This window comes from Ursus americanus, chromosome 25, assembly GCF_024610735.1.
Source record: "Ursus americanus isolate L20-20 chromosome 25, mUrsAme1.1.p, whole genome shotgun sequence".
Classification (NCBI taxonomy): domain Eukaryota; kingdom Metazoa; phylum Chordata; class Mammalia; order Carnivora; family Ursidae; genus Ursus; species Ursus americanus.
The window spans coordinates 18,484,390-18,510,677 of record NC_142151.1 but is presented as its reverse complement, the minus strand read 5'-3'; the positions used below and the strand labels follow the sequence as shown (position 1 = coordinate 18,510,677).

Genomic DNA, 26,288 nt, shown 5'->3' with positions numbered 1-26,288 from the left:
TATACAGTATTATATTAGTTTCAGGTGTACAATATAGTAATTCAACTATTCCATACATCAGCCAGTGCTCATCGCAAGTGCACTCCTTAAATCCCCATCACCTATTTAAGCCATCCCCCTATCTCCCTCCTCCTTGGTAACCATCAATTTATTCTCTATAATTAACAGTCTGTTTCTGTATTTGTCTCTCTCTGTCTTTTTCTCCCCCTTTGCTTGTTTCCTAAATTCCATGTATGAGTGAAATCATACGGTATTTGTCTTTCTCTGATGGACTTATTTCGCTTAGCATTTATGCTCTCTAACTCCATCCATGTCATTGTATTTGGAAAGATTTCATTCTTTTTTTATGGCTGAATAATATTTCATCACATATATATCTTCTTTACCCATTCATCAATCGATGGACCCTGGTGTTGTTTCCATATCTTGGCTATTAATGTAAATAATGCTGCAATAAACATGGAGGTGCATGTAACCCTTTGAATTAGTGTTTTTATATTCTTTGGGTAAATACCCAGGAGTGCAATTGTTGGATACAGGGTAGTTCTATTTTTAACTTTTTAAGGAACCTCCACACTGGTTTCCACAATGGCTGTATGAGTTTGCATTCCCACCAACAATGTACAAGCGTTCCTTTTTCTTCACATGCTTATCAACACCTGTTGTTTTTTGTTGTTGATTTTAGCCATTCTGATAGGTAGGAGGTAGTATCTCATTGTAATTGTAATTTGCATTTCCCTAATGATGAATGATGATAAACATCTTTTCATGTGTCTGTTGGCCACCTGTACATCTTTAGAGAAATGTCTGTTCATATCCTCTGCCCGATTTCTAACTCGATTATTTGTTTTGGGAGTGTTGAGTTTTATAAGTTCTTAATATATTTTGGATACTATCCCTTTATCGGATATGTCATTTGCAAACATCTTCTCCCATTCTGTAGGTTGCTTTTTAGTTTTGTTGATTGTTTCCTTCACTATGCAGAAGCTTTTTAATTTGATGTAGTCCTAGTAGTTTATTTTTGCTTTTGTTTCCCTTGCCTCAGGAGGCAGATTTAGAAAGAAGTTGCTATGGCCAATGTCAAAGAGGTACTGCCTGAGTTCTTTCCTAGGATTTTTATGGTTTCAGATCTCATGTTTAGGTCTTTAATCCATTTTGAATTTATTTTTGTATATTCTTTAAGTGGTCCAGTTTCATTCTTTTGCATATAGCTGTTCAGTTTTCCCAACACCATTTGTTGAAGAGAGTGTCCATTTCCCATTCAATAGTCTCTCCTCCTTTGTCAAAGATTTGTTGACCATATAGTTGTGGGTTTATTTCTGGGTTTTCTGTTCTGTTCTTTTGATCGATGGATCTATTTTTGTGCCAGTACCATATTGTCATAATTACTACGATTTTGTAATATCATTTGAAGTCTGGAATTGTGATGCCTTCAGCTTTGCTTTTCTTTTTCAAGATTGCTTTGTCTATTTAGGGTCTTTTGTGGTTCCATACACATTTTAGGATTGTTTGTTCTAGCTCTGTGAAAAATGCTGGTGGTATTTTGATGGGGATTGCATTGAACATGTAGATTGCTTTGGGTAGTACAGGCATTTTAACAATATTTGTTCTTCCAATCCATGAGCATGGAATGTTTTTCCATTTCTTTACATTGTCTTTATTTTCTTTCATCAGTTTTTTTATAGTTTTAGAGTACAGGTCTTTCACCTCTTTGGTTAGGTTTACTCCTAGATATCTTATTATTTGTAAAGGGGATTGTTTTCTTAATTTCTCTTTCTGCTGCTTCATTATTGCTGTGTAGAAATGCAACAGATTTTTGTATGTCGATTTTGTATCCTGCTACTTTACTGAATTCATTGATTAGTTCTAGCAGGTTTTCAGTAGAGTCTTTCAGGTTTTCTACATAGAGTATCATGTTGCCGGCAAATAGTGAAAGTTTTACTTCTTCCTTACTGATTTGGATGCCTTTTATTTCTTTCTATTGTCTGATTGCTGTGGCTAGGACTTCCAGTACTATGTTGAATAAAGGTGGTGAGGGTGGACGTCCTTGTCTTGTTCCTGACCTTAAGGGAAAAGCTCTCAGTTTTTCCTCATTGAGGATAACTTAACTGTGGGTTTTCATATATGGCTTTCATTATATTGAGGTATGTTCCCTTCAAACTTACTTTGTTGAGGGTTTTATCATGAATGGATGTTGTACTTTGTCAAATGCTTTATCTGTGTCTGTTGAAATGATCTATGGTTCTTATACTTTCTCTTATTGTTGTGATATATCATGCTTATTGATTTGCAAATATTGAAGCACCCTTGCAACCCAGGAATAAATCCCATTTGATCATGGTGAATGATTTTTTTTTAAGTGTATTGTTGGGTTGTATTTTGTTGAAGATTTTTGCATCTATGTTCACGAGGGATATTGTCTTATAGTTCTCTTTTTAGTGTTGTCTTTATCTGGTTTTGGAATCAGAGTAATGCTGGCTTCAGAGAATGAATTTGAGTTTTCCTTCCTTTTCTATTTTTTGGAATAGTTTGAGAAGAATAGGTATTAACTTTTCTTTAAACATTGGTAGAATTCACTTGTGAAGCCATCTGGTCTTGGAATTTTGTTTATTGGGAGTTTTTTGATTACTGATGTAATTACTTTGCTGGATATCAGTCTGTTCAAAATTTTTATTTCTTCTTGTTTCAGTTTTGGTAGTTTATATGTTTCTAGGTATTTATCCATTTCTTCTAGGTTGTCCAATTTGTTGACATACCATTTTTAATAAAATTTTCTTATAATGGTATTTCTGTGGTGTTGGTTGTTATTTCTCCTTTATCATTTGTGATTTGATTTATTTGAGTCCTTTCTCTTTTTTTGTTCATAAGTTTGACTAGAGATTTATCAATTTTCTTGATTTTTTTCAAGGAAGCAGCTTCTGGTTTCATTGATCTGTTTTATTGGGGTTTTGTTTGTTTGTTTTTGTATCACTTCTGCTCTAGTCTTTATTATTTTCTTCTGCTGTTTTTAGATTTTATTATTCTTTTTGTAGCTCCTTTAGGTGTAACGTTAGGTTGTTTACTTGAGATTTTTCTTGCTTCTTGAGGTATTGCTCTATTGTTATAAACGTTTCTCTTAGAACTGCTTTCGCTGCATCCTAAAATTTTTGGACCATTCTGTTTTCATTTTCATTTGTTTCCATGTATTTTTTTATTTCTTATTTTATTTCCTGGTTGACCCATTAATTATTTAGTAGGCTTTTATTTAACCTCCATGTAATTGTGGTTTTTCCAGGTTTTTTCTTGTGGTTGACTTTTAGTTTCATAGTGTTGCGGTCAGAAAAGGTGCATGGTATGACTTCAATATTCTTGAATTTGTTGAATCTTGTTTTGTGGGCTAATATGTGATCTGTTCTGGAGAATGTTCCATGTGCCCTTGAAAAGCATGTGTGTTCTGCTGTTTGAGAATAGAAATGTTCTGCATATATCTGTTAAATCCATCTGTTCCCATGTGTCATTCAAAGCCATTGTTTCCTTATTGATTTTCTGTTTAGATGATCTGTCCATTGATGTGAAGTGTTAAAGTCCTCTCCTTCTATTGTATTATTATTGATTAGTTCCTTTATGTTTGTTATTGTATATATTTTGGTGCTCCTATACTGGTCGCATAAATATCTACAATGCTTACATCTTGTTGGATTGTCCCCTTTATCATTGTATAGAGTCCTTCTTTGTCTCTTGTTATAGTCTTTGTTTTAAAAGTCTATTTTGTCTGAAAGAAGTACTGCTACTCTGGTTTTCTTTTGATCTCCATTTGCATGATAGATGTTTCTACATTCCCTCACGTTCAATTTGCAGGTGTCTTAGGTCTAAAATGAATCTCTTGTAGGCAGCATGTAGGTGGGTCTTGTTTTCTCATGTATTCCGTCACCCTATGTCTGTTGATTGGAGTGTTTAGTTTATTTACATTCAAAGTAATTATTGATATATATTTTCATTTTATTATTTGTTTTGTGGTTGTTTCCAAAGATTTTCTCTGTTCCTTTCCTGTCTTTCTCTCTTTCAGGGCTTGCTGATTTTCTTTAGTGATAAATTTGGATTTCTTTCTCTTTATTCTTTGCATACTTATTCATTTTGATATATGGTTACCATTATGTTTGTATATCACCTCCTCTGCATATTGCAGTGTATATTAAGTTGATGGTTGTTTAAGTTTGAACCCATTCTTTACTCCTTTCCTCCCTGTTTTAGATATATGTTGTTATATTTTTATCCTTTTATTTTGTGAGTTACTTCATTGATTTTTTACAGAAATATTCATTTGTACTGCTTTTGTTTTTTGTTTACCCTTTAATATTTCTTGCGGGGTGGTTTAGTGGTCATGAACTCCTTTAGTTTTTGTCTGGGAAACTTTAGCTCTCCTTTTATTCTGAATATTGGCTTTGCTGGATAGAATATTCTTGGCTGCAGATTTTTCCCATTCACCACTTTGAATATATCATGCCACTCCCTTTTGTCTTGCAAAGTTTCTGCTGAAAAATCTCCTGCTAGCCTTAGGGATTTTCCCTTGTAAGTTACTGTCTTTCTTTCTGTTGCTGCTTTAAATATCTTTTCTTTATCACTACATTTTGCCAGTTTAATTACAACTATGTCTTGGTGTGGTTCTGCTTTTGTTGATTTTGATGGGAGTTTTCTGTACCTCCAGGATCTGGATATCTGTTTCCTTCCACAGATTTGTGAAGTTTTCCGCTATTATTTATTCAAATAAAATTTCTGCTCCCTTTTCTCTCTTTTCTTCTGGGTTTCCTATAATACAAACACTATTTCATTTGATGGAGCCACTGAGTTCCCTAATCCTATTCTCATTTTGCATAATTCTTTTTTCTCTCTTTTGTTTAGCTTCATTACTTTCCATTTCTGTCTCTGGTCACTAATTTGTTCCCTTGCTTCTTCCATCCTGCTGTTCATTCCATCAGGTGCATTTCTCATTTTGTATATTGGGCCCTTTATCTCTGCTACATTATTCCTTATTTCTGTGTTAAGGGTCTAACTCATTTCTTCCACTTTTTTCTCAGGTCCAGTGAGTATCCTTATTATCATTGCTTTAAATTCTCTATCAGGCATGTTACTTATATCTGTTTTTCTTAGATCTCTGGCTATGGCTTGTCCTGTTCTTTCATTTCAGATAAATTTCTCTGTCTCCTCATTTTGCCTGCCTCTCTGTGTCTGTTTCTCTGTGTTAAGAAAGTCAGTTTTATCTTCTGCTCTTGAAAGTAGTGACTTTATGATGAAGAGGTCCTGAAGCGCGCTGTTGTGCAGTGTCCCCTATTCACCAGAACCTGGCATTTCAGGAGAGTATCCTATGTGTGTTGCTTATGCCCTGCTGTTGTGTTTGAGTCACTTTTCCTTTCAGTGCAGTTTTCTGCACTGCCTCTCTGCCCGTTGTAGGCTGGCATTCAAATATTTTCAATGAATAAATTTACATTCCTTTACATGTTTACATCATTATGTAAATGACCATATATAAGAGCTTAAATTACTTTTTTATTCATTTACAGTGAGGCATTGAAAAAAAGGTAAGAGTTTAACATTTTTTTTTAGTAATTTAAATGGCAGATAGTGAAAAAGAATTCCTATTTGATTCTCTTAGAGAATGTGGCATAGTGCTTTGATTGTACCTACTTTGTAGGTGGAAATCTATAAGATTATCTACTCAGGTCATGATGAGTATGAAAGTAGCTTCAGAAATAAGAGAAATTCTTGATGTGCAAAGAGAAGAGATTTTGATCAGGGGAGAGAGTTTCAGAGTTTGACATCTTGAAGTTAAGGGGTAATGAAATTTAAAATGTGATCATGCCTCTAGTTGGATGAAATCCAGCAATGATTAATTGATTGACATTGAAAAGGGTAAGAAATTACAAAGAAGTTTCTTCCAAAAATTGGATTTAAGAATTTCAGGCATTTATCCTTTGTTTCTCTGGTAGAAAAGCTGTAGCTTATTATTTCCCTCAATAAATAGGAGTGTAAGTCACTATGCAGGTATATATATTAAATTCAAGTTTAAAAATTTGTGAGAGATATACTTAGGTCTTGAATTAATTGATGAGATTTATTTATTGCTGTTTTTCTTGGAAACTATAGTAACAGTGTTGCTGTAACCATAGTTACATAATTTAAAAAATGTGACTATATTTGATTTAAAAGATATATTAAAGTTAAATGTTCTGTTATTATTTTACGTATTGAATTTTACACAATAAATTGGCACTTCATTAAGGATAATAGATTCTAAGAAAACAATGAAACACAAGTAGAGAATATATAACTATAAAAGACTATTCTTATTTCTTTTTCTTGTGGCCTTGGTGCACTAAGCTATCTTTGAAAACAAAAATGTCCTGCTCTTGTGATAGAGAGGCCCAGAAGTGGAAAAAGATATAAGTAGTTAATGAATAATGCATTGGTTGATAGAAATGGTCAAATTATACAGTTTCCTAGTGGATACCATTTTTCTTCATTGAGAGGGACACTATAAAGTTGGATGTTAATTGCTCCCACAAATATGGTTTTGCTCTTCACAATAAGCATTAAGACATGTCCTCGGAGCTCTGTGACTTCATTATACACCACCTGAAAAGGAAGAGAATAATTAAAATATAAATCAGATATGCTTAAATGCACCTTTAAAAATATTGCTTTTAATAAAAATATTTAGCTGTTAATATCATTTAGCTTGGAATAGATAGGTTAATGTAGAATCTTTCATGTCTAACTCTAATTTTGGAAAGCTAAAGATTCTGCTAACATAATGGAGTTTAATGACAGAATATTTCTCTCAGATGCTTAGAATTTATTCTGATTCCATTAATAATTGTCCATCCCAAATTTAATATGACTGTAAATTATTCTCTAGGAAGAAATTTAAGTACCCATCACCTTTTAACTGTCCTTGAATTTATTGTGCAACATGGGACCTTGAACACTATCTTTCTTTGCTGAAGACTAATGAGGAGAGCAGACCAATCTTCATGATTTCCTTGTGTTAATTTAGTGTGGTATAACAATATTTCCATCTCCACATGAAGAATTCATTCTATGCTTACTTTAATTCATTTAAAATAGTTTATTTTTTAATTATGAAAACACATGCTTATTAAATAAAATATGTATGAAACAAAAAAGAAAGGAAAAATCTATATTTTTACCACTGGGAGATAATTATAGTTAACATTTCAGTGTTCTTTTTCTTTTACATATATAATTACTTTTTAAGAATCTGAGCTGTAATTTTGCTGTATGTAGTTTTGTGTCTTGCTCTTTTTTGCTTGCTAGTCATGTAACTAGTTTCTAAAAAGGGATCTGTTTAACTGTGCTTTATAATATCCAGGAAGAAAGTCATGGGCATTACCATCGGGTGCCTACAGTAGTAAAGAAACTTCAAAAGTGTAGTACTATCAAGAAATTAGTTACCCATCATGAAGGGAGGGGAGAGCTGTGTATAAATCCGACATGGTTGCCAGGGAAACTCCTTAGAACACATTTAGAAAAGGAGTTTCGTGAGCTGCCACAAACTTGCTTGCTTTTTATAGCTAAGCTACAAGATAGAAAGAAGTGTTCTCTACATATGCAAAAAAGAAGCAGAGGAAAAACTTGAGAGGGAAGCCCTTTGAGTCAGTTGGGAGGCATCCTCAGTGTGTATGGATATGGTTTCTGGTGCACTGAATCACATTTGTCTACCATTTATGAACTATAAAGTTATCAATGAAATTCCATTCAAGATCAATCTGATAGCTCTTCTGAATAATGATTTACTAATGAAGTATATAACAGTTCAGTCAAGGGACATGATATGCAATATACTATGTTAATCCAGTCTACCCTGCTTCATGTGACAGCTCCTCTTCTAGAATCCTACCCCATTCCAGACAGAAGATTATCTTTTAAGTTTCTTAGGACTACTGATTCAAATTATTCCATTTCATTTACTGAGTTCTCTGGGATAGTAAAGGATTTTAAGGGCTGCATTGCAAATCTCAAAACCCTGCCACTTTAATTCATCTTCTTTAATAGCGACAGGATGCCCACTGTGGACTCTGTGAGCCATGTCTCCTCCTGGACTCTTATCTTTCCAAGACTTCAGAGTAAGTTCCTTTTCTTTTCTCTACAGTGGTTATTTTGAACTGTCTAAACTATCCTCCATTTTCCTCTCCACAACACTTTCAGCAGACAAAGTCATTTATTTTACAGAGCAAATAGATGAAGGGGCCCTCAAAATGTTACTATATGTGAAGTAGAAAAATGGAATAACTCTAAGCCTTAGGGTTTTGTGAAAGTCTGGCTTAAAAACTCTGTGAATCATATAACTAAGCTCTAAAGATACAAATTTCTATGACACATAATAATTTCTATTACATGAATCTATTGTCAACTATATGTTTTCTCATTTGCATAATGGTGATAATAATATTTGCCTTTTAGCATTGTGGGGAAGAACAAGTGAAATAATGAATGTAAGCCTTACTACAAAGCCTGGTACATATTGAACACTAATAAATTATAGCTGAAAAAGATCCATCAAGACACAAAGAAGAACAGCTGTTTCTTGGTATTTTGCATTAGTTGACTGGAGAAAACAGTTCCAGACAGAATTGAATCTGCCTGGTATTTAGCAAGCTGAAATTCTCAAGAAATGCCTTTAAGAATTAATTGCCTTTCTGGTTAAAATACAAACATTTGAACTCCAGAGCTTATATTAACTTCTGGATTTCTTTCCCTGTGCTTCATTATGTAAAAATTATTTCTTAAAAGTAAGTTTTATAAACATGTAATCATTGCACATCATAGATAATATATATCTATTTTAATTGCTTTACTGCATCCGTAACGTTGTTAAAAAAATTAGTACTCTTACTTGTGATAAGCACCGGGTGATGTATAAAAGTGTTGAATCACTGTATTGTACACCTGAAACTAATACTACTCCGTATGTTAACTAACTGGAATTTAAATGAAAACTTAAAAAAGAAATAAATAAGAAAGAAAAAAATAAGCACGCTTTTCTTACTGTGCAATGAATAATTAGTGGGTAATACTAAAGAAGTACACAAATGATTGTATTCTTTGAGACTTTTTCACCAAATGCTTTAATATGTATTCTGTCTTCACATGAATAGAACCAAAATGCAGAGCTCTTTCAATTTCACTTTATAATACCTTTTACCCACAGACACGCACCAAGTCTTCACTGCCTTCTGACAAATACTGAATTTGTAGGTTTGAAATTATTACATCTAACAGAAAAACCTTGTTTCAGGTAATTAATATCTGGTAACTTGTATACATGCACTCATTGTATGTTATTTGACATAAGGGTATAGTAAATAATTCTAAAGTGTATTTAGTGTATTTAGAGTGACTTCAGTGGAAGAACAATAACATGGAAACTGAAATGTGTCTAGTGCTGGTGGAAAAGGGAGGGAGGAGGCAGGATAATGAAAAGGAGAGTTCAAAATAAGTGAGAACAGGAGAACTCTGTGGGTGGGGAGAGGAAGGGACAACAGCATAACTTAGTGGGGTCAATATAGGTTTTGGAATCTGGAAGTTCTGGACTTAAAAACTAGTTGCTTGACCCTGGTTGAAATGTTTGACATCAGGGCCTCAATGTCTTCATTTACAAATAGAATTTTCATCATGTTATGAATATCAAATGAGACTCTGACACAGATAACAATGGCTATGGCTTACTTAGTACACCATATACTTCATGTTATGGTAGATAATTATGCACATTTTGCAAGATACTTTAAGGTATGTAAAACACATAGAATGTTCCTGTTCTAATGTCCTTTCTAATTTCTTCTTTATATTTTATAATAGAATCATATCTAAGAAAGGAATACAATGTATGAAATACATTGACTCCAACAATATAATTCTGTTATAAAATAGAATCCATATTTCTAAAGAATCATTGAAAAAAAAATGATGGTTTTTAACCAGATGCCAAAGATAGTAGAGTGGAAAGAGCAATGGCATTGGAGCCAGAATCCCGGCTCTGTTTCTTAAAAGCTGTCGGCAGTGTTGTGAGCATTCCTTCTGCCAGCTCCACCCCACCTTCAGCCCAATCACGTCTACGGCAGGGATTTGTATATGATAGGGATTTTCAGGGAGACTGCTGACAAAGTCTGTTGGGAATCATTCTGGGAAGTGTCAAATAGACAAGCTTGGCCCTGTATCAAAAAAGTTTAGTATCTGAACGGTGGATATGAAAGGGACCCTTGGCAGTGTCCCTGACTCAGCCTTTCTCAGTCTGGGTACTAGGGGGAGAGAGAGATCTGAATAAAAGTGGTAAGAATTATTTGCATGAAAAGCTTTGTAAGACATTGGTGATGCAATTGTAATATACCCTTTGTATTCCTTTAAGAGATTTATATAAGAAGGAGAGTGAAGTCATTCTCTCCTACTTCCCAGAACATCGAACTGCTTGCGCAGTTTGAGAAATCCCAGCCATACCAAGTGGCTGATACAGTAGTGCTCAGGAAACAAAGCAGGGAAGAAGTTAAAAATAAGGTCGATGCCACGTGATAATTTACTGGGCTTCCTAGAAAACACATATACATTGTTGGTGAGGGTGCACTGAAATAATTGAGGGGTTTGGCACAGAGATAAAGCCTCCATCATAGCAGAAGGCAAGAGAAAGTAAAACCAGAGTTAAAACTGGTGTACTTTTTTTTTCTTGCACTTCTTATTAATAAAGATTCTTGTATTGATATGGACACAGAACATAATGGGAGAAAAATCAAAATATTGTTGTCTTTTCTTTCTCATGGCTAAATTCAACCAGCTTCCCCACCAAAAATTGTTTATATGATGATCATTACTACTAAAAATAGTCACTTATCCACATATTAATTCACATTTCCACTCATTCAGATTATGTATAAATTGAAATGTACTAGGCATGGACTACGGACTATTGTTTCTGAAGCAATTTTAAAAATGTTCAAAGTATAAACAGTGTGTGTCCAAGCTACAAGTGTTGGCTGATGAAGAAAGTATTGCAGTGATTTCTGATCAATGGGCCGTGAATGTGGGAGGAGCTAGAATTACTGCAAGTCATTAGAAAATTTATGGATACAATAAGCATTATAAAATAATCTCCATGCATGTGTATTTGCTAATTTTTAAAAATAATACATATAGCTTGAAAGAAATAAAACAGATGTTTATTTAAACTCTTGAATTGTTAGTGGCTTTATGTCATTATGACCCTCCTGAGATTACAAATGCTGAAGCACAGCATAAACTCTGGAGAAATTTCTTGATATTGATGTAGGGGGTCTTGTATTCAAAACACATGGAAACTAATGACATACTGTTGAGAGGGAATATCTCTAGCTATTGACGTCATGAAAAATAATAAAATGTCAAAAGTTCTTTCCTTACTAAATTATATATGTAAGTGTATATATAGTTTTACATTTTCACACATGTATATGAGGCATCACTTATAAAACTACACCAAATATTAAATTCCACAAATCTTTTTAGAAACAATTAAGTTATAAAGATACTAAGAAGATAAGGTTTTTTCCTCATTCTCCTTAAATTTCTCAAGAAATTTACAATATACTAGAAATAAAAAACACGTAAGACTAAGTAAAAGATGGTTAAGTGTGGTGTAAGAGTCTAGCAAGAAAGAGTGGTTCACAGAGTCTACATTTAAGGTAAGCTTCAAAGTTGGCAGAGAAGAGCAGAAAGGGTGAAGGGCATGAGCTCCATCTCACAGGGCATAGGGACTATTTAGGGAATGACAGGCCATGTTACGTGACTTGAGAATGTGATTAGGTATGAGGAAATAAAAGGTCATGAGCACACAAATATTCCTGACTTTTTTTTGACAAAGGTACAAAAGACATTCACTGCATTGCATTTTCAATAAACGGTGCTGTAGTAATTGGCATTCATAGGTAAAAGAAAAAAAAATGAACTCCAACCTAAACTTCATACGTTATTCATAAATTAACTCAAAATGGATAATGCACTTAAATATAAAATTGTGAAACTATGAAGCATTTAGAAAAAATATAGGAGAAAATCTTTAGGACTTCATGCTAGGTGAAAAGTTCCTTAGACTTGTAGTGTATAAAAGGAAAAATTGCTAAATCATACAAAATCAAAATTAAAAACTTTTAATTTGAAAGACCCTGAGAAGAGGATGAAAAGACAAGCTACAGACAGGTAGAAAGTATTTGCAAACCACTTATCTGACAAAGGATTACTATCCATAATATATAAAGAACTCTCAAAACTCAGAAACTATCCAATTAGCAAATGAGCAAAGACAAGAAGAGACATTTTACCAAATAGGATGGTAAATAAGTACATGACCAGAAGTTCAGGATTATTAGTTATTAGGTAAATGCAAATTAAAAACACAATGAGGTATCATGTTATACCTTTCAAAAGAACTAAATAATAGTAATAATAACAAATTTGTTACAAATAACAAATAACAAACAAATAATAACAAATATAACAAAAAACAAATAGTAAGTAATAACAAATGGCAAAGATTCAGAGAAAATAGACACATTCATTGCTAGTGGGAGTATAAAACGGTATAGAAAAAGAGTATGGCAATTTTTTGTAAAACTAAATATGCCAACTGCCATGTATTCCAGTAATTACATCTTGAGCATTTATGTTAGAGAAATTACAACTTCTGTTTACACAAAAACCTATAGATTACTGTTCGCAATAGCTTTGTTCGCAATAGCCCAAGCCAGAAATAAACCAGATGTCCTTTAATGGGTAACGGTTAAAGAAAATACCATGCTTCCATACCAGGACTACTATTCAGCAGTGAAATGAAACAAACTATTGATACATGCAGCTACTTGGATGGATTGCTAGGAAGTTATGGTGAGTGAAAAAGCCAATCTCAAAATGTTACAAACTGTATGATTCCATTTATATAACATTTGAAATGACAACTAGTAGCCAGTAATTGGGGGTGGGGTTGGGCATTAGAGGGAGGGAAGTGTCTTTGGCTATAAAACGGTAGCACCAGGAATCCTTGTGATGGAACTCTTCTGTACCTTGACTGCGATGATGGTCCTACAAATCTACCCATGTGATACAAATGCGTGGAACTAACAGGAATTAAAATAAAAAATGCACAGAACTAAATACACATGAACACATATAAAACTAATGAAATCTTATTAAGGTCAGTGAATTGTACCAATGTCAATTTCCTGGTTGTGGTGTTGTACTGTAGTCATTGAAGGGAAGTGGCTAAATGTTATTTGAATTCTGTGTGTATTATTGCTTCCAACGGCATGTGAATCTACAGTGATCTCAAAACAACTCTTAAAGTGTATGAAGATGATACTATCCAAGAGACAACTCAGGAAAGTTACTGGCTCACATTTTAAGGGCTATCAATGTCACATTTAGGATTCTGTACATTATCCAGTAGGCAATGAGAAGCCTTTGAAAAAAATTTAAATAGCAGAGAAATAAATATGACTGTTTTTTTTTTTTTTTTAAAGATTTTATTTATTTATTTGACAGAGATACAGACAGCCAGCGAGAGAGGGAACACAAGCAGGGGGAGTGGAAGAGGAAGAAGCAGGCTCCCAGCGGAGGAGCCCGATGTGGGACTCGATCCCAGAACGCCGGGATCACGCCCTGAGCCGAAGGCAGACGCTTAACCGCCGTGCCACCCAGGCGCCCCAATATGACTGGGTTTTGAAAGACATCTTAGATAGAAATGTGAATGATTCAATTGAAAAACTCAAGAGGCAGATAGGAGGCTATTCTATTATAGCCAAAGTCACCGGGACCTCAAACAAAGAAGCAGCAATGGGGCAGGCAGAAGGTGATGGATTCAAGAGGCAGGTGGCTGCACACATAACAGACTGTTAAACTGACAAAACTTGGGGATCGGTTGGAAAAATGAGGGAGGGAGAGGATGGTGTCATTAGAATGTATCTTTTGAGATGGCAAACAGAGGAGGGAAACCTGGTTTAAAAGTGTCTAGGAGACTTTCAAACGGAGCGCTCTTCAGTAATCAGGCAGAAGAGCGGGTCAAAAGGTTGAGGAATAATTTCAGATGCAGCCTACCTAGCAGAGGTGTTAAATGAAAGATGTAGGTATGTAAGATGATATTGAGAGTGTATATATCAAGAGGAGATAAGGGTAGATTGTGGAACTTCAGCAAACAACAACATTTTTCAGAAGAAGAATGGCAATGAAGGAAACTGAGTGAGTGGTGAGAGACGATGAAAGAGAGTTAAGAGAAGGTAAGACTCAAGCAAAAGGGAGGTGTGAAAAAGAGGGTGCAGCCGGCGAGGCAGTTATGTAACTGTTCGGGAGAGTAGAGGGTTCATTAGATTAAGCCATTAGGAGTCCAGGGATGTCACTCTAAGAAAGCAACATCAATTAAGTTCAGAATCCATACCGCAAAGGATTGAAGGATGAAAAGGAAGTGATGAAGTGAGAGCAAGAAATGTGAGTCACTTTTGCAGAAGTTTTTTTTTTTTTTTTTTTTTTTTAAGATTATTTATTTATTTGTTGGAGAGAGAGAGACAGACAGACAGCTGAGCAGGGAGCCTGATGCGGGGCTCGGTCCCAGGACCCTGGGATCATGACCTGAGCCGAAGGCAGACGCTTAACTGACTGAGCCACCCAGGCGCCCCAACTTTTGCAAAAGTTTGGGGGTGATAGGGAGGGAAAAAAAATATGGGTGCTTTAGAAAGCCTGAGTTGAGGAGTCTGTTTTTTTTTAAGACTTCTGACCTAAGGATCCAGTGGATGAAAGGCAAACAAATAATCATCCAAGCAACGTACAGAGGAGATGGGAAGGGACGGAATCAAGAAAATAAATGTACGGTTTATCTCAGAAAGAAGGAGGGGATGGGATATTCAAATTGTGAAATACAAATGAATTAGAGAGCTATATATAAGTCAATTTAATTTGTGCTTTGTACTTGTTTATTTCCTTTTATTTTCCAAAGGAGATTTTTGAAGTTTATTGTTAAACACAGGACAGACTATGATAAACTCTTTATGTATGAAAGCCCAGGTAGAGGAAAATAAGGTTAGAGAAAATAAGAGGAAGTCAGGGACAATGTTAGGGGAAAAAAAAAAAAAAAAAGCCATCCTGGGCTATTGCTGGAGGATAGCCACAATTTGAAAATTGGTTCATCAGTGCTTTGAAAGCAGATCTGTATTTTCCAGTTCCCATAGCATCTAGAACAGTGATCAGCACATAGTGGCTATTTTGTGAAATGTCTTCCCTTTATGGAATAATGCTGCCAATTACTGCAAATTTTCCATATTTGGTTATTAAGCTAAAAAATGGTAAGAAAAATACAAAGGGACTGGACAAGAGATGAATCATACTTACAATTTCATTATAAGTGGGGTCGGTACATTTTGGAACAGATTTTGTTTTCCTCCTACGAACTTCACTGGGATACAGTAAAAGATAAAATTCAACATGTGCACTGGGCGCAGAGCCATCTGGGAGATGCTGCAGAGGAAAATGGTCATAAATATTAATGCGTGTTGCTATCAAAGAAAACAAATACATAGCTACTAAATATCAAGACCAAAGGCAGGATCAAAATTTATTACAGTACTGTTTATCAGAAATAAGAGAACAATCAAAAGAAATACATCATTGCTCAAAAATATTCCCAAAGCACAGTGTAAAAGAGTAAAAGTGTCTATTTTAAATTAAGTGTTGTGTCAGAGAACTATATTTAAAAGCCTATTAAATATAATTTACTTTAGTTTTTTACAGTAAAAGCTACATTTGCATTTTTGACAGAAATGGTCAAGAGATGAATATAAGCCACAGGCAGAGACAGGAATTAAGTGCCTCAGGATACTGTCCACCACTTGAAAATAAAAAAAATGCAAGTTTAACACATAAAATGTAACATTTAATGATATGTATATGCATATTACATAATATCACATTCAAGGCAGAATTTAATTAGAATATCAGTTAGACTTGCCGCTTTAATATACTTGAAAGATTTTAAGATAGTTATGATAATTTTATTATCTAAATTACCCTAAAACATATCGTATAATCCTTCTCAAATTATGTTCTATGGAGCCTCCAAAGTTGCCTAAAATGCTGCCTGATGGGTAGATCAATGTTGTCAAATGGCTCGATCTTTGGACCTCCTTTCCCCAGTTTGTCCTAACTGGCCCCCCAACTACCTCCAATCCTAGCTTCCCTATTCTGGCTTCAGAACTTCTCTCCTTCTTCTTTTCCACCTTTCCTTATTATGGATATTTTTCTTTCTTTTTCTTTTAATTTTTAAAATTTTTATTTATTTATTTCTTTTTTTAAAAGATTTTATTAATTTATTTGAGAGAGAGAGAGAGAGCACACACACAAGAGCAGGGGAGGGGCAAGGAAGAGGGAGAAGCAGGCTCCCCACCGAGCAGGGAGCCTGACTCAGGGCTTGATCTCAGCACCCTGGGATCATGACATGAACCTAAAGCAGATGCTTAACCAACTGAGCCACCCAGGCGCCACTGGATATTTTTATTTCTTAATATTCATTTGAGGAATAAGTACATGGTTTCAAAAATTTGGAAGCCACCACACTTCAAAGAAATGTGTTTCACCTTTGTCATCTTGACCAAACGGAGAGTAAATCATACTAAAACTCTGAATACCTAGTTTGATAAAAAGATAAATGTTTGTGTAATTTATATTCAAAGAGGATGATTTAAAAGTCAAGCTTGAGGAATTAAATGTTTATTTTGTTGACTACATTCTAACTATTAAATTGGTAATTTTCAACAAATACATTCAGTCTTCTGAATCACAGTGACATTTACATGTGAATATCCAGTGCCACCCCCAATGTCATTAGCTTTAATTTTGTGTCTTTCTTTGGCACTCAAAAAAGCACAGTGGAAAGTAAGAAAATATGATATATATTATTATAGTACTAATTTTTACTCGGTTCTAATTTACATAGTAAAAATTACATTAGGAAAATTTGGCTCTTTATTATTACTCACAAATTAGATACAGTACATCTGGTAAGACTGTCAAAATGCTAAGATTGTCAAAACTGCTGCTTTACCTAGAGCTCAAGGTTTCCTCCCCCACCAGGACAAAATGCTCAGTGTCTCAAATGTATCAATGACATAATGGAATCTTCAGTGACAGAGAAAGAAAATGCTGTTAATATTGGAGAGAGTGCTTTTGTTCTGTTTGATTTGGTTTAGTTTGGCTTGGGAAGAAGGATGAAGGGAGTATAATGTTTGGCTCTATGTAATTCTCTCTCGTCTGCCATGGTGTTGAGGATACCATACCTATAATCACTGTATGTTCCAACTTAGTGGTTAGAATCATGGTTCTGAATATGGACTTTTTGATTGCAATCTGGACCCCCAAATTTGCCAACTATGTGGCTTTTGGCAGGTATCTTAACTTTTTAGTGGATCGGGTTCCTAACCTGTAAAGGAGGATAAAGGTGATGACTTACTGCATTCAGGAGATTAAATAAACCACGTAATGAAGACAGTGTGTGAAATAGAGTAAGACTTAAACGTTTGATACTATTTTTATTTTCTATAAGTTAAATTTAAATTAAACATAAATATACTATAAACACTGCTTGGACGAGATATCCCTAATTACTATGACATTAATGAGCAGAAGTTTCTTAACCATGGCACTATCAATGTTTGGTGCCACGTAATCCTTTGCTGTAAGGAGCTGTTCTATACAATGTGAATATTTTAGCAGCATCACTGACCTCTACCCACCAGATTACAATAGCAACACCTTCCCAGTTGTGACAACCAAAAATGTCTCCAGACTTTGCTAACTGTCATTTGGGGGACAAAATTAACCCTAATTGAGAACCATTTAGATGACTCCCAAATAAAGACTCTCCAGTTCATCCTTTGAATCCCAGCCTTGTGACCTGCGACTATTTCCACCTGAATATCTTCTTGGTACCATTATATAAAGTCTAATCAAAATCTATCTTCTATCCTTCCTTACCACTCCAAAACGAAATTTTCCAAGTTGTTCAAACTATATTAAGTCATACCATTTGTTTTCTCTAGTGTCTCCCTTATCACTGATTTTCAAATCCAAGTGTGTACCGAGATCAGTATCCTCCCTGTTTACCCTAGTTCATCTGCCACCACAGATCTTTATTTCCTAACTTATTGTAACTGGATTTTAATGACTTTTTATGCCCTAGTCTTCCCACTTCTTTCCTTCATTCATTCCATAGATCACTGTTGTACTTAACCTTCCTACAAAGCTGCTTTGATCACATCACTTTCCCCACTGCCTAAAGAATAAACTCCTAATCACAGACGAAGAAAGATATGTTGCATACCAGCCTTCAGCAGGCATTTAGCAACTACAGGTTTGGGTTTCTGTTTCCAAGTTAATGTCCTTGACAAGGTCCTTGAAGATCCTGGAGTTTTTGGAATAATAGAACAGCACAGGTTTCCATTCAAAATCAGGGGTGCATTAAATCTGAGCAGCAGTGGGCTTAGTCTGTCCCTAACAGCTTTCAATGCAGACATTGATTTCTCAGGTCTTTTAGAGATTCTTTTTTTGTTTTGTTTTTTTCCAAAGCAGCTGTCTTATCAATGTTATTTTTTTCTTTCTTTCTTTTGCCATATCCTGTTTCTTAAAGATTGCAGTTTCTTTATTATAAAAAACTCCAGCTGTCTTCTTCTTAATACTTCTCATTTCATCCTTTGCCCTTATGTTTATGTGAAGTAAATTTAACTTTAAAGTGATTAAATAACCCGTACTTGTCTAAATGTCTTAACCTAGGATTTTTACACTGGTTGCATTTTAGACCTTCACAAAGATTTAACACTTTGACCTGAGGAGTCATAAAGCTCAGAGATACTGAGTTCTTATTCTGATGCTCAGTCTAAACAATGAGAAGTTTCCTTTTATCACCAAGAGGGTTTTCTTAGTCACAGTGGATTGAAGTCAAACAGCGCTACTACTTTCTTCTAGAATTTTGGCTAATATTTTTACTATGCTCAGAAGATGACATGAAGTCATTCAAACTTCATTTTTATTACTCATCCTAACTCTGAATTCTATATATCCTAGATTTTCTGTTAAAATATTCTCATTTTGATATTTTTAGAAGTTTTATATGTGCTAGCTCCCTTATGAACTTAGAAATTATTTAAAAGGAAAATCCATGTCTCAATGTTTTACACTTCCCTCCCCTCACATTTCCTTTGGGATTTGCTCCATTGGTGACTCACTACTCTATTACCCTAACCCCACCTTCAGTTCCTTTGTCCTAATCTTTCAATGAGTCCCTGAATCTCCAATGAAAAATTTAAAATCCTCCCTTGAGATTGGGCTTCCATTTACCTTATTCTTTTATTTCCTTTCATAGTCCTGTCTTTCTTCTACAGCATTCCTTTCCTCCTAGAAATCCTGTGCTTAACACAGTGCTTGGCATACAGTGAATACTAAATAAATAGTTATCAAATGACTGAATGGATGAGCTATATATTCATAGCATCTAGCTCTTTGAAAGCACTCCATATCTATTTGTTGAATCATTATTTATAATGCAATATAAAAACTACAAGTGTTCTTAACTTCCTAAAGGGAAAGTGGATGCGTCTTGGGGTCTGTTTCCAATGTCTGCCCTAGGTCTGCCCTGAACACTTGCTGTTTGGTGACATCTCTCTGCAGATAGAGCAGATCTTCACATGTACTTTGTTGGGTTTCATGGCTGATCAGGAGTATTTGTCTTTAAGGTTGGTTTGTTATGTCTGATATCTCAATGGTTCACTTCCAAAACTTTGATTTTATCTCATCTCTCAGATACTAAACAATCAGATGCTTACTTCCTTTCTTTACCGCTTTCTGCCTGCAACTGGAGCTAGACTGGATTTGTAACATAATTGCTTATAATCAGTCTCAGAACAAATCCTTAGTTGCCATCCTCATGTTCCCCTGGAGAACTGGCCTCTGATTGCTGTCTTCCTTTCCTGACACCTCGTCCAGTCTTCTGTGATAGTCCTCCCCACCTCTCTGGACTGTTTCCACTTAACTCCTTTTTAAAAAAATCTCCTTAACAATAAGTACAACAGGTTATTTAAATCTCCTTCTAGAGCTAGCAATGACCTGACAATTTTTTGGAGCCCTAATAGATGGTGGACTGTGAATTAAAGTCATTTTTTTGTTCCCATGCCTTTGGTCAACCTTATGCAGTTTCCCCTTCTGTATGCCCCTATTATGGAGTACATGAAAGAAACAGAAACAGGTACATTCAATTTAATTAGAGATGTGCCTACTGGGGACCTTTGGGTGGCGGCAAGGTGCTGGATCCACATTTGCACCAAGCGTTCCCTGCAGAGGAAATAAATATGTCTCATACATATGTGATACTGTTTTTTCAAATATATGTAGGTGCTTTTGATAACACAATTTTAATATTTTAAAAAGCACTAGCTGAATTTATAGTAGTTTAAAAATTGTTTTATATTTCTTAAATTTACTAGATTTTTAGAAAAATTTTTTAAAGTTTAGAAAGAGGTCCCTCTAATTGAAAAGGTTGGAAATGAAGGCCTTAGCATATTCTTAGCATCACTGATGCAGACACTTCTTTTTCTACTAAGAATGAAATATAGGAAAGTCTTATCTTGGTTATTATTTTGGGTATAAAAATTAAAATGCATATACGTATATTAGTAAATCATTATTCACAATGCTGACTTCTTAATGGTATTGTTTTAGGTGTATAAATAATTAAATATGCTAAATTTCTGCCTTCCTTTCTTGCCCCACGTTGCACATAGCATTTTAAATGGCTTTCAATGCTACTTCTGTTGTTTTTGTTGTCAATGAATAAAACTATATTGAAAAAATGGTTAATTTATCAAAATTAAGAAAAAAGACTAAGCAGTAGCATGTTGCTATAAAAACAAAGCATAATGTAAACTGTTTTTAAAGAAAATAAAACATTTCACATTGCAGGGTAGGCCAGCAACCCTTTAGTATTTTCATATGAGTTTATGAAGAAGATACTTATTTTTCATATACAGTAATAATAATAATAGCTATCACAAATGGGTATTTATTTAAATCACTCTTCTAAAATAACCTTTGAGCTAGTATTATTGTCTTTACCTTATTGAAAAGCTTTTATTACAACTTGTGCTCTTTACCACTACCCTTTATTGACCCTCTACAAAGAATGCAAAGGAAACCACCAGATTCAAATTAAGAGCACTTCCTGATCAAGTTTTATCAGAAATGTGATGAAGATAGATGGTTTAAAAATAACTTCTGTAGATTAATTCAAAGCTTAATTGTATTTAATAGGTTCTTATCTTTTTGATGAATAATTTATGAGAATTTCCCATCAAGTTTTTTTTTTTTGACTTAAATGTTTCCAATCATATAAGATAGGCTTTGGGAGAAATCAACTGACGATGATTAAAATATGATAGTGCTGTCAAAACCCGAGGTCTATGCCAGAAACAAAACAGCAATAAAGAAGTGTTTTCCTCATCTATGTGCCTGCCAAACTGCAGTTCTGAAACTCAGGCTAGCTACCACGAAGAGGGTCTTTTTATAAAATGACAATGTATGATAAAAGTGCAGAAGTACAAGAAAAGTGCTTGTGATACATAGTTTGCTCAGTGCTTCAGTTAAAGAAATGGTGGAATGATCTTTCCAACTTTTCTGTGTGTCTTTGTTAACATAGAATGGGATGCTTTCAGGTCCTCATGAATTAAATTAGGATGGTCTTCTGCTTCATTTCACACTAATTAAGCCTTTAATTGAATTCTGCCACTAATAGGTGATTTTCAGTAATTTTTTAAAACAATTCAAAAATCACACCATCATGTGTCTAACACTTTGGATGATCTATGAGAAGTCACAGAAGAGTTGCTGAAACCATTTCTACTTTAGAAGAAATAACAAACTCATGGGTATGATCATCTTACTATATACATATTAAAAATTTTTAATCTTCAACTTGATGCAGTTAGCAACTAGATAGAAGTCGCAGTTTAATAGATAGAATTCTTATATTTTCTGACTCAATACATAGGAATTGAATTGCTCCTAAACATCCAGAGTTTTAATTAGAGCTCCAGACTTTGCTACTGAAGTGTCTTGTGAAGTTTGGCAAGCTTTTCCATTTCTCAGTCTTAATAACATGTATAAAGTAAGGCTTTAAACCTCATTTATTTTTTACAATCTACTTGATAGAAAACGCTGAAGAACTGTTTATGAGTTAAGTGTAATTAAACTTTTATTTTTTTTACAATTGCACTGAACCACTTTAAATGATTTCAAATCCTCTAACTCTTAGCTTCTATCCCCACATGCTAAGAAAAATGTACAAATAAGAGACAGACTACATTTTGTTAATGATTATTGAAGAACTGTGAAGAACAGATGAAATACTGGAAGGTTAGATTTATGATGTTGTTATACTTGATAGTATTGGAGATTTTTTTTGCACAAAAACCCAGAAACTAGTAATTCAGAGATAAAGTATGGTTTTCTACCTATATACCTCAAATATTTGCCTTGATTCTGTCCTACTAAACAGTTTTATCATGATTTAAATAAAGATACAGATATGTGATATACAGCTATCAATAGTCTGAGTGTTATGGCCAATATGCTTGATCACATAATCAGGACTGAGATGTGAAGAGCTGGAACGATGAACCATATCTAACAAGGTTAGATACAATAGAGTCAATGCCAAGTTCTTTTGGATCTGAAAAACTCATTCTGCAAATCCAGGATATGAAACACTTGGCTTAGGAATAGCACTTGGGAAAACTTTAAAAAGTTACATGTGATTATAGGTTCAATATATCTATGACCAAGAGATTGCTAGGTACATCTATCTGTCACCTGTCTATCTATCATCTATCTCTATCTATCTATCTATCTATCTATCTATCTATCTATCTATCTATCTATCATCTATCATCTATGTGTATATTATCTATCTATATCAAATATACTTTAAATGTAAAGAGATGAAAGGTTAAAGGTAAAAGGATAGAAAATATATACTATGCTAACATGAATCAAAGGAAAACCGGAAAACTTATATAAATATCTGACAAAGTATATTTGATGGTAACAAATACTACCATGAATAGAGAAGTTCATTTCATAATGATAAAGGGACCAATTAATCAAGAGGACATAATAGTCTTAAATGTTCATATAACATTATACAAATTCACAATTATAGTAAAAGATTTTAACACCCCTCTCTTAATAATTCATAGAACTAGCATACAGAAAATCAGTAAGGCTATAGAAGAAAAAAATAAGGTGAAATGAGTGTTTTGTAGGTAGCATATATTTGGGTCATTTTTTTTTTTTTTATTCATTCAGCCACTCTATGCCTTCTGATTGAGAATTCAATCCATTTACGTGTAGAGTAATTATTGATAGCTAAGGACTTCACTAATGCCATCTTATTAATCGTTTTCTGGCTGTTTTTTAGTTCCCTTGTCCTTTTCTTCCTCTCTTGCTGCCTTCTTTTGTGGACTGATGATTTTTTGTGGTGCTATGCTTTGACTTCCCTTCCCTTTATCCTTTGTGAATTTACTGCAGGTTTTTGCTTTGTGGTTACCGTGGGGCTTACATAAAACATCTTAGGTACAGGAGTACCTGTGTGGTGCAGTCATTATGTGTCTGCCTTTGGCTCAGGTCATGATACCAGGGCCCTGGGATCGAGCCCCTCATAGGGCTCTCCGTTCATTGGGAGGCTGTTTCTTCCTCTCCCTCTGCCTGCTGTTCTGCCTACTTGTGATCTCCCCTCTCTCTCTGTCAAATAAATATATATTTTTTAAATATATATATATATTTTTAATTTATTGACAGAGAGAGAGAGCAAGCACAAGCTGGGGGAGTGGCAGGCAGAGGGAGAGGGAGAAGCAGGCTCCCAATGTGAGCCCCCATGTGGGGCTCAATCCCAGGACCCTGGGATCATGACCTGAGCCAAAGGCAGACGCTTAACCAACTGAGCCACCCAGGTGCCCCAGTTTTTTTTTTTTTTTTTAAGATTTTATTTATTTGAGAGAGAGAGAGCAAGACAGCATGAATGAGGAGGAGGGGCAGAGGGAGAGGGAGAAGTAGACTTCCCGCTGAGCAGGGAGCCTGACATGGGACTCCATCCCAGGACCCTGGGATCATGATCAGAGCCAAAGGCAGACACCTAACTGACTGAGCCACCCAGGCACCCTGCAGCTATACTTATTTTTAATACTCTTGTCTTTATACAAGACCTGAGTGATTAGCACTCAACCATATTACACTATTTGAGTACTCTGACTTTGTACACTTATTTTTGCGATAGGTTATATATTTTCATATACATTTATGTTATCTGTCAGTATCCTTTCATTTCAGCTTGAAAAATTCCTTTCAGCATCTCTTATAAGGCAGGTCTAATGGTAATGAACTTCTTTAGCTTTCATTGGTCTGGAAAAGTCTTTATCCCTCCTTCATTTCTGAAGGACAGCTTTGCCAGGTAGAGTATTCTTGACTGGCATTTATTTTAGTTCAGTACTTCGAATATATCATTCCATTCCCCCCTGACTTGTAAGGTTTTCATTGAGAAATCTGCTGATTACCTTAGGGAGGGTCCCTTGGAAGTTGCAAGCTTTTTTCCCCTCTTACTGCTTTCAAAATTCTTTGTCTTTGATTTTAGACTGTTCCATTATACTGTATTTTGAAGAGGATCTTTAAGAAGAGCTTGTTTAGGGAACTATGAGCTTCATGAACTTAGATATCCAAATCTCCCCCCAGATTTGGAAAGTGCTCAATCATTGTTTCTTTAAATGTGCTTTCTGTCTCTTCTCCTTTTCTTCTTCTGGAACTCCAATAATTCAAAGTTCTTGTTAAGGTATCCTAAGATCACATAGGCTTTCTTCAGTATTTTTCATTTCTTTTTTATTTTTCTTTTCCCTTTTTTGTTCTCAACTTACTGGATAATTTCAAAGTTTCTGTTCTCTATCTCACAGATTCTTCTTCTGCTTGATCCTTCTGATGGTGATGCTTGTTGCATTTTTCTTTTCATTTATAATACTCATCAGCTCCAAAATTTTTGTTTGCTTTTTTAAAAAAAATTCTATTTCTCTGATAAACTTCTCATTTTTTCCCCATGTATTATTTTCCTGATTTTTTTGAATTGTCTTTCTGTGCTTTCTGTAGCTTATTGAGTTTCCTTTGAAAAGCTATTTGAATTCTTTGTATCAAGCAAATCACATATCTTCATGTCTCTGAGTTTGGTTAGTGAAAGATGACTGTGATCCTTGGGTGGTGTCACGATACCTTGATTTTTCATGTTACTTGAAGTTTTGCATTGTTGTCTTCAAATTTGTCACCTCTTCCAGTCTTTACTAACTGCTCACTTCAAAGTGTTCAAGCTCATGTTTTTTTCTACAACTTCTCCTCTGCAAACCTGGACTTTCACAAACGCTCTTTCATCTGTGGATGACTATTAAAGGCAGTGCGTTCCAGGAACTCCCTGACCATGGCTACGAGGGGCTGGAACCAGTTCATGAGCCACTTCAGGCTCTTCAGCTGGGACCTAGGTCTGTGCATCTCTTGTTTGGTGCATGGGTGGGTGAGAGTCCTCCTGGATCCCTTGGTATATGGTGTTAGGTTCCACAGCTCCCACAAACATACTTTTGTCTGTGAATGGATGCCAAATTTTTGTAGCTGGGTGAGGGATGTCTCTTGCAACTATGATACTAATGTGACTCCCAAGTTGATTTCAGAAAAGCCAGGAAGGAACCAGATTAAAAGGACCAATGTCAGGACCCTGGTTTATGTTTTGCTTGTTTCCTTGTTTGAGTTAGAATGTAGAATTGAGGGAGATTTGGATAAAGAATAGCAATTAGGGTACAAGCCTGTCAGTAAAGAACAGAGTGATTAGATAAAATCTGTATCATGTGGTGACCTGTACATTGATGGCTATGTCAGCTGGAGATATGGTAAGAGTCCAGAGTTGTTGAATATTTAGAGAAATAATTCTCAGCAGGAAATCACTTTATTTTCAAGTGAGACAGATGTGAAGGTCAAATATTTGTCATTCTCAGTTTAGCATCATGTATTATAGAGAGCAAAATTCACAGAGAAAAGCTATTCATTTACAAATATAGCTCAAATTAAACTGCTCTGCATTGTGGCTATTTTTCACAGTAACGTACACTTAAATAAATATTCACTTATTTAACAAACATGTATTAAGGGCATAGTATTATGCT

The 26,288-nt window shown here is 34.8% G+C and overlaps 1 protein-coding gene across 3 annotated transcripts in view; it reads right to left on the bottom strand.

The window, feature by feature from the left end:
- The window catches only part of PIK3C2G (phosphatidylinositol-4-phosphate 3-kinase catalytic subunit type 2 gamma), a 354,209-nt gene continuing 327,921 nt past the window's right edge, over nt 1-26,288 (bottom strand). For all 3 annotated transcript variants that reach the window (XM_087855664.1, XM_045781381.2, XM_045781382.2), the window contains exons 32-33: nt 15,394-15,519; nt 1-6,609 (exon numbers count right to left, since the gene is read on the bottom strand). In XM_087855664.1, the coding sequence (XP_087711790.1) occupies nt 6,457-6,609; nt 15,394-15,519 (279 nt within the window). In that variant the 3' untranslated portion in view covers nt 1-6,456. The remainder of the gene's footprint in view (nt 6,610-15,393; nt 15,520-26,288) is intronic.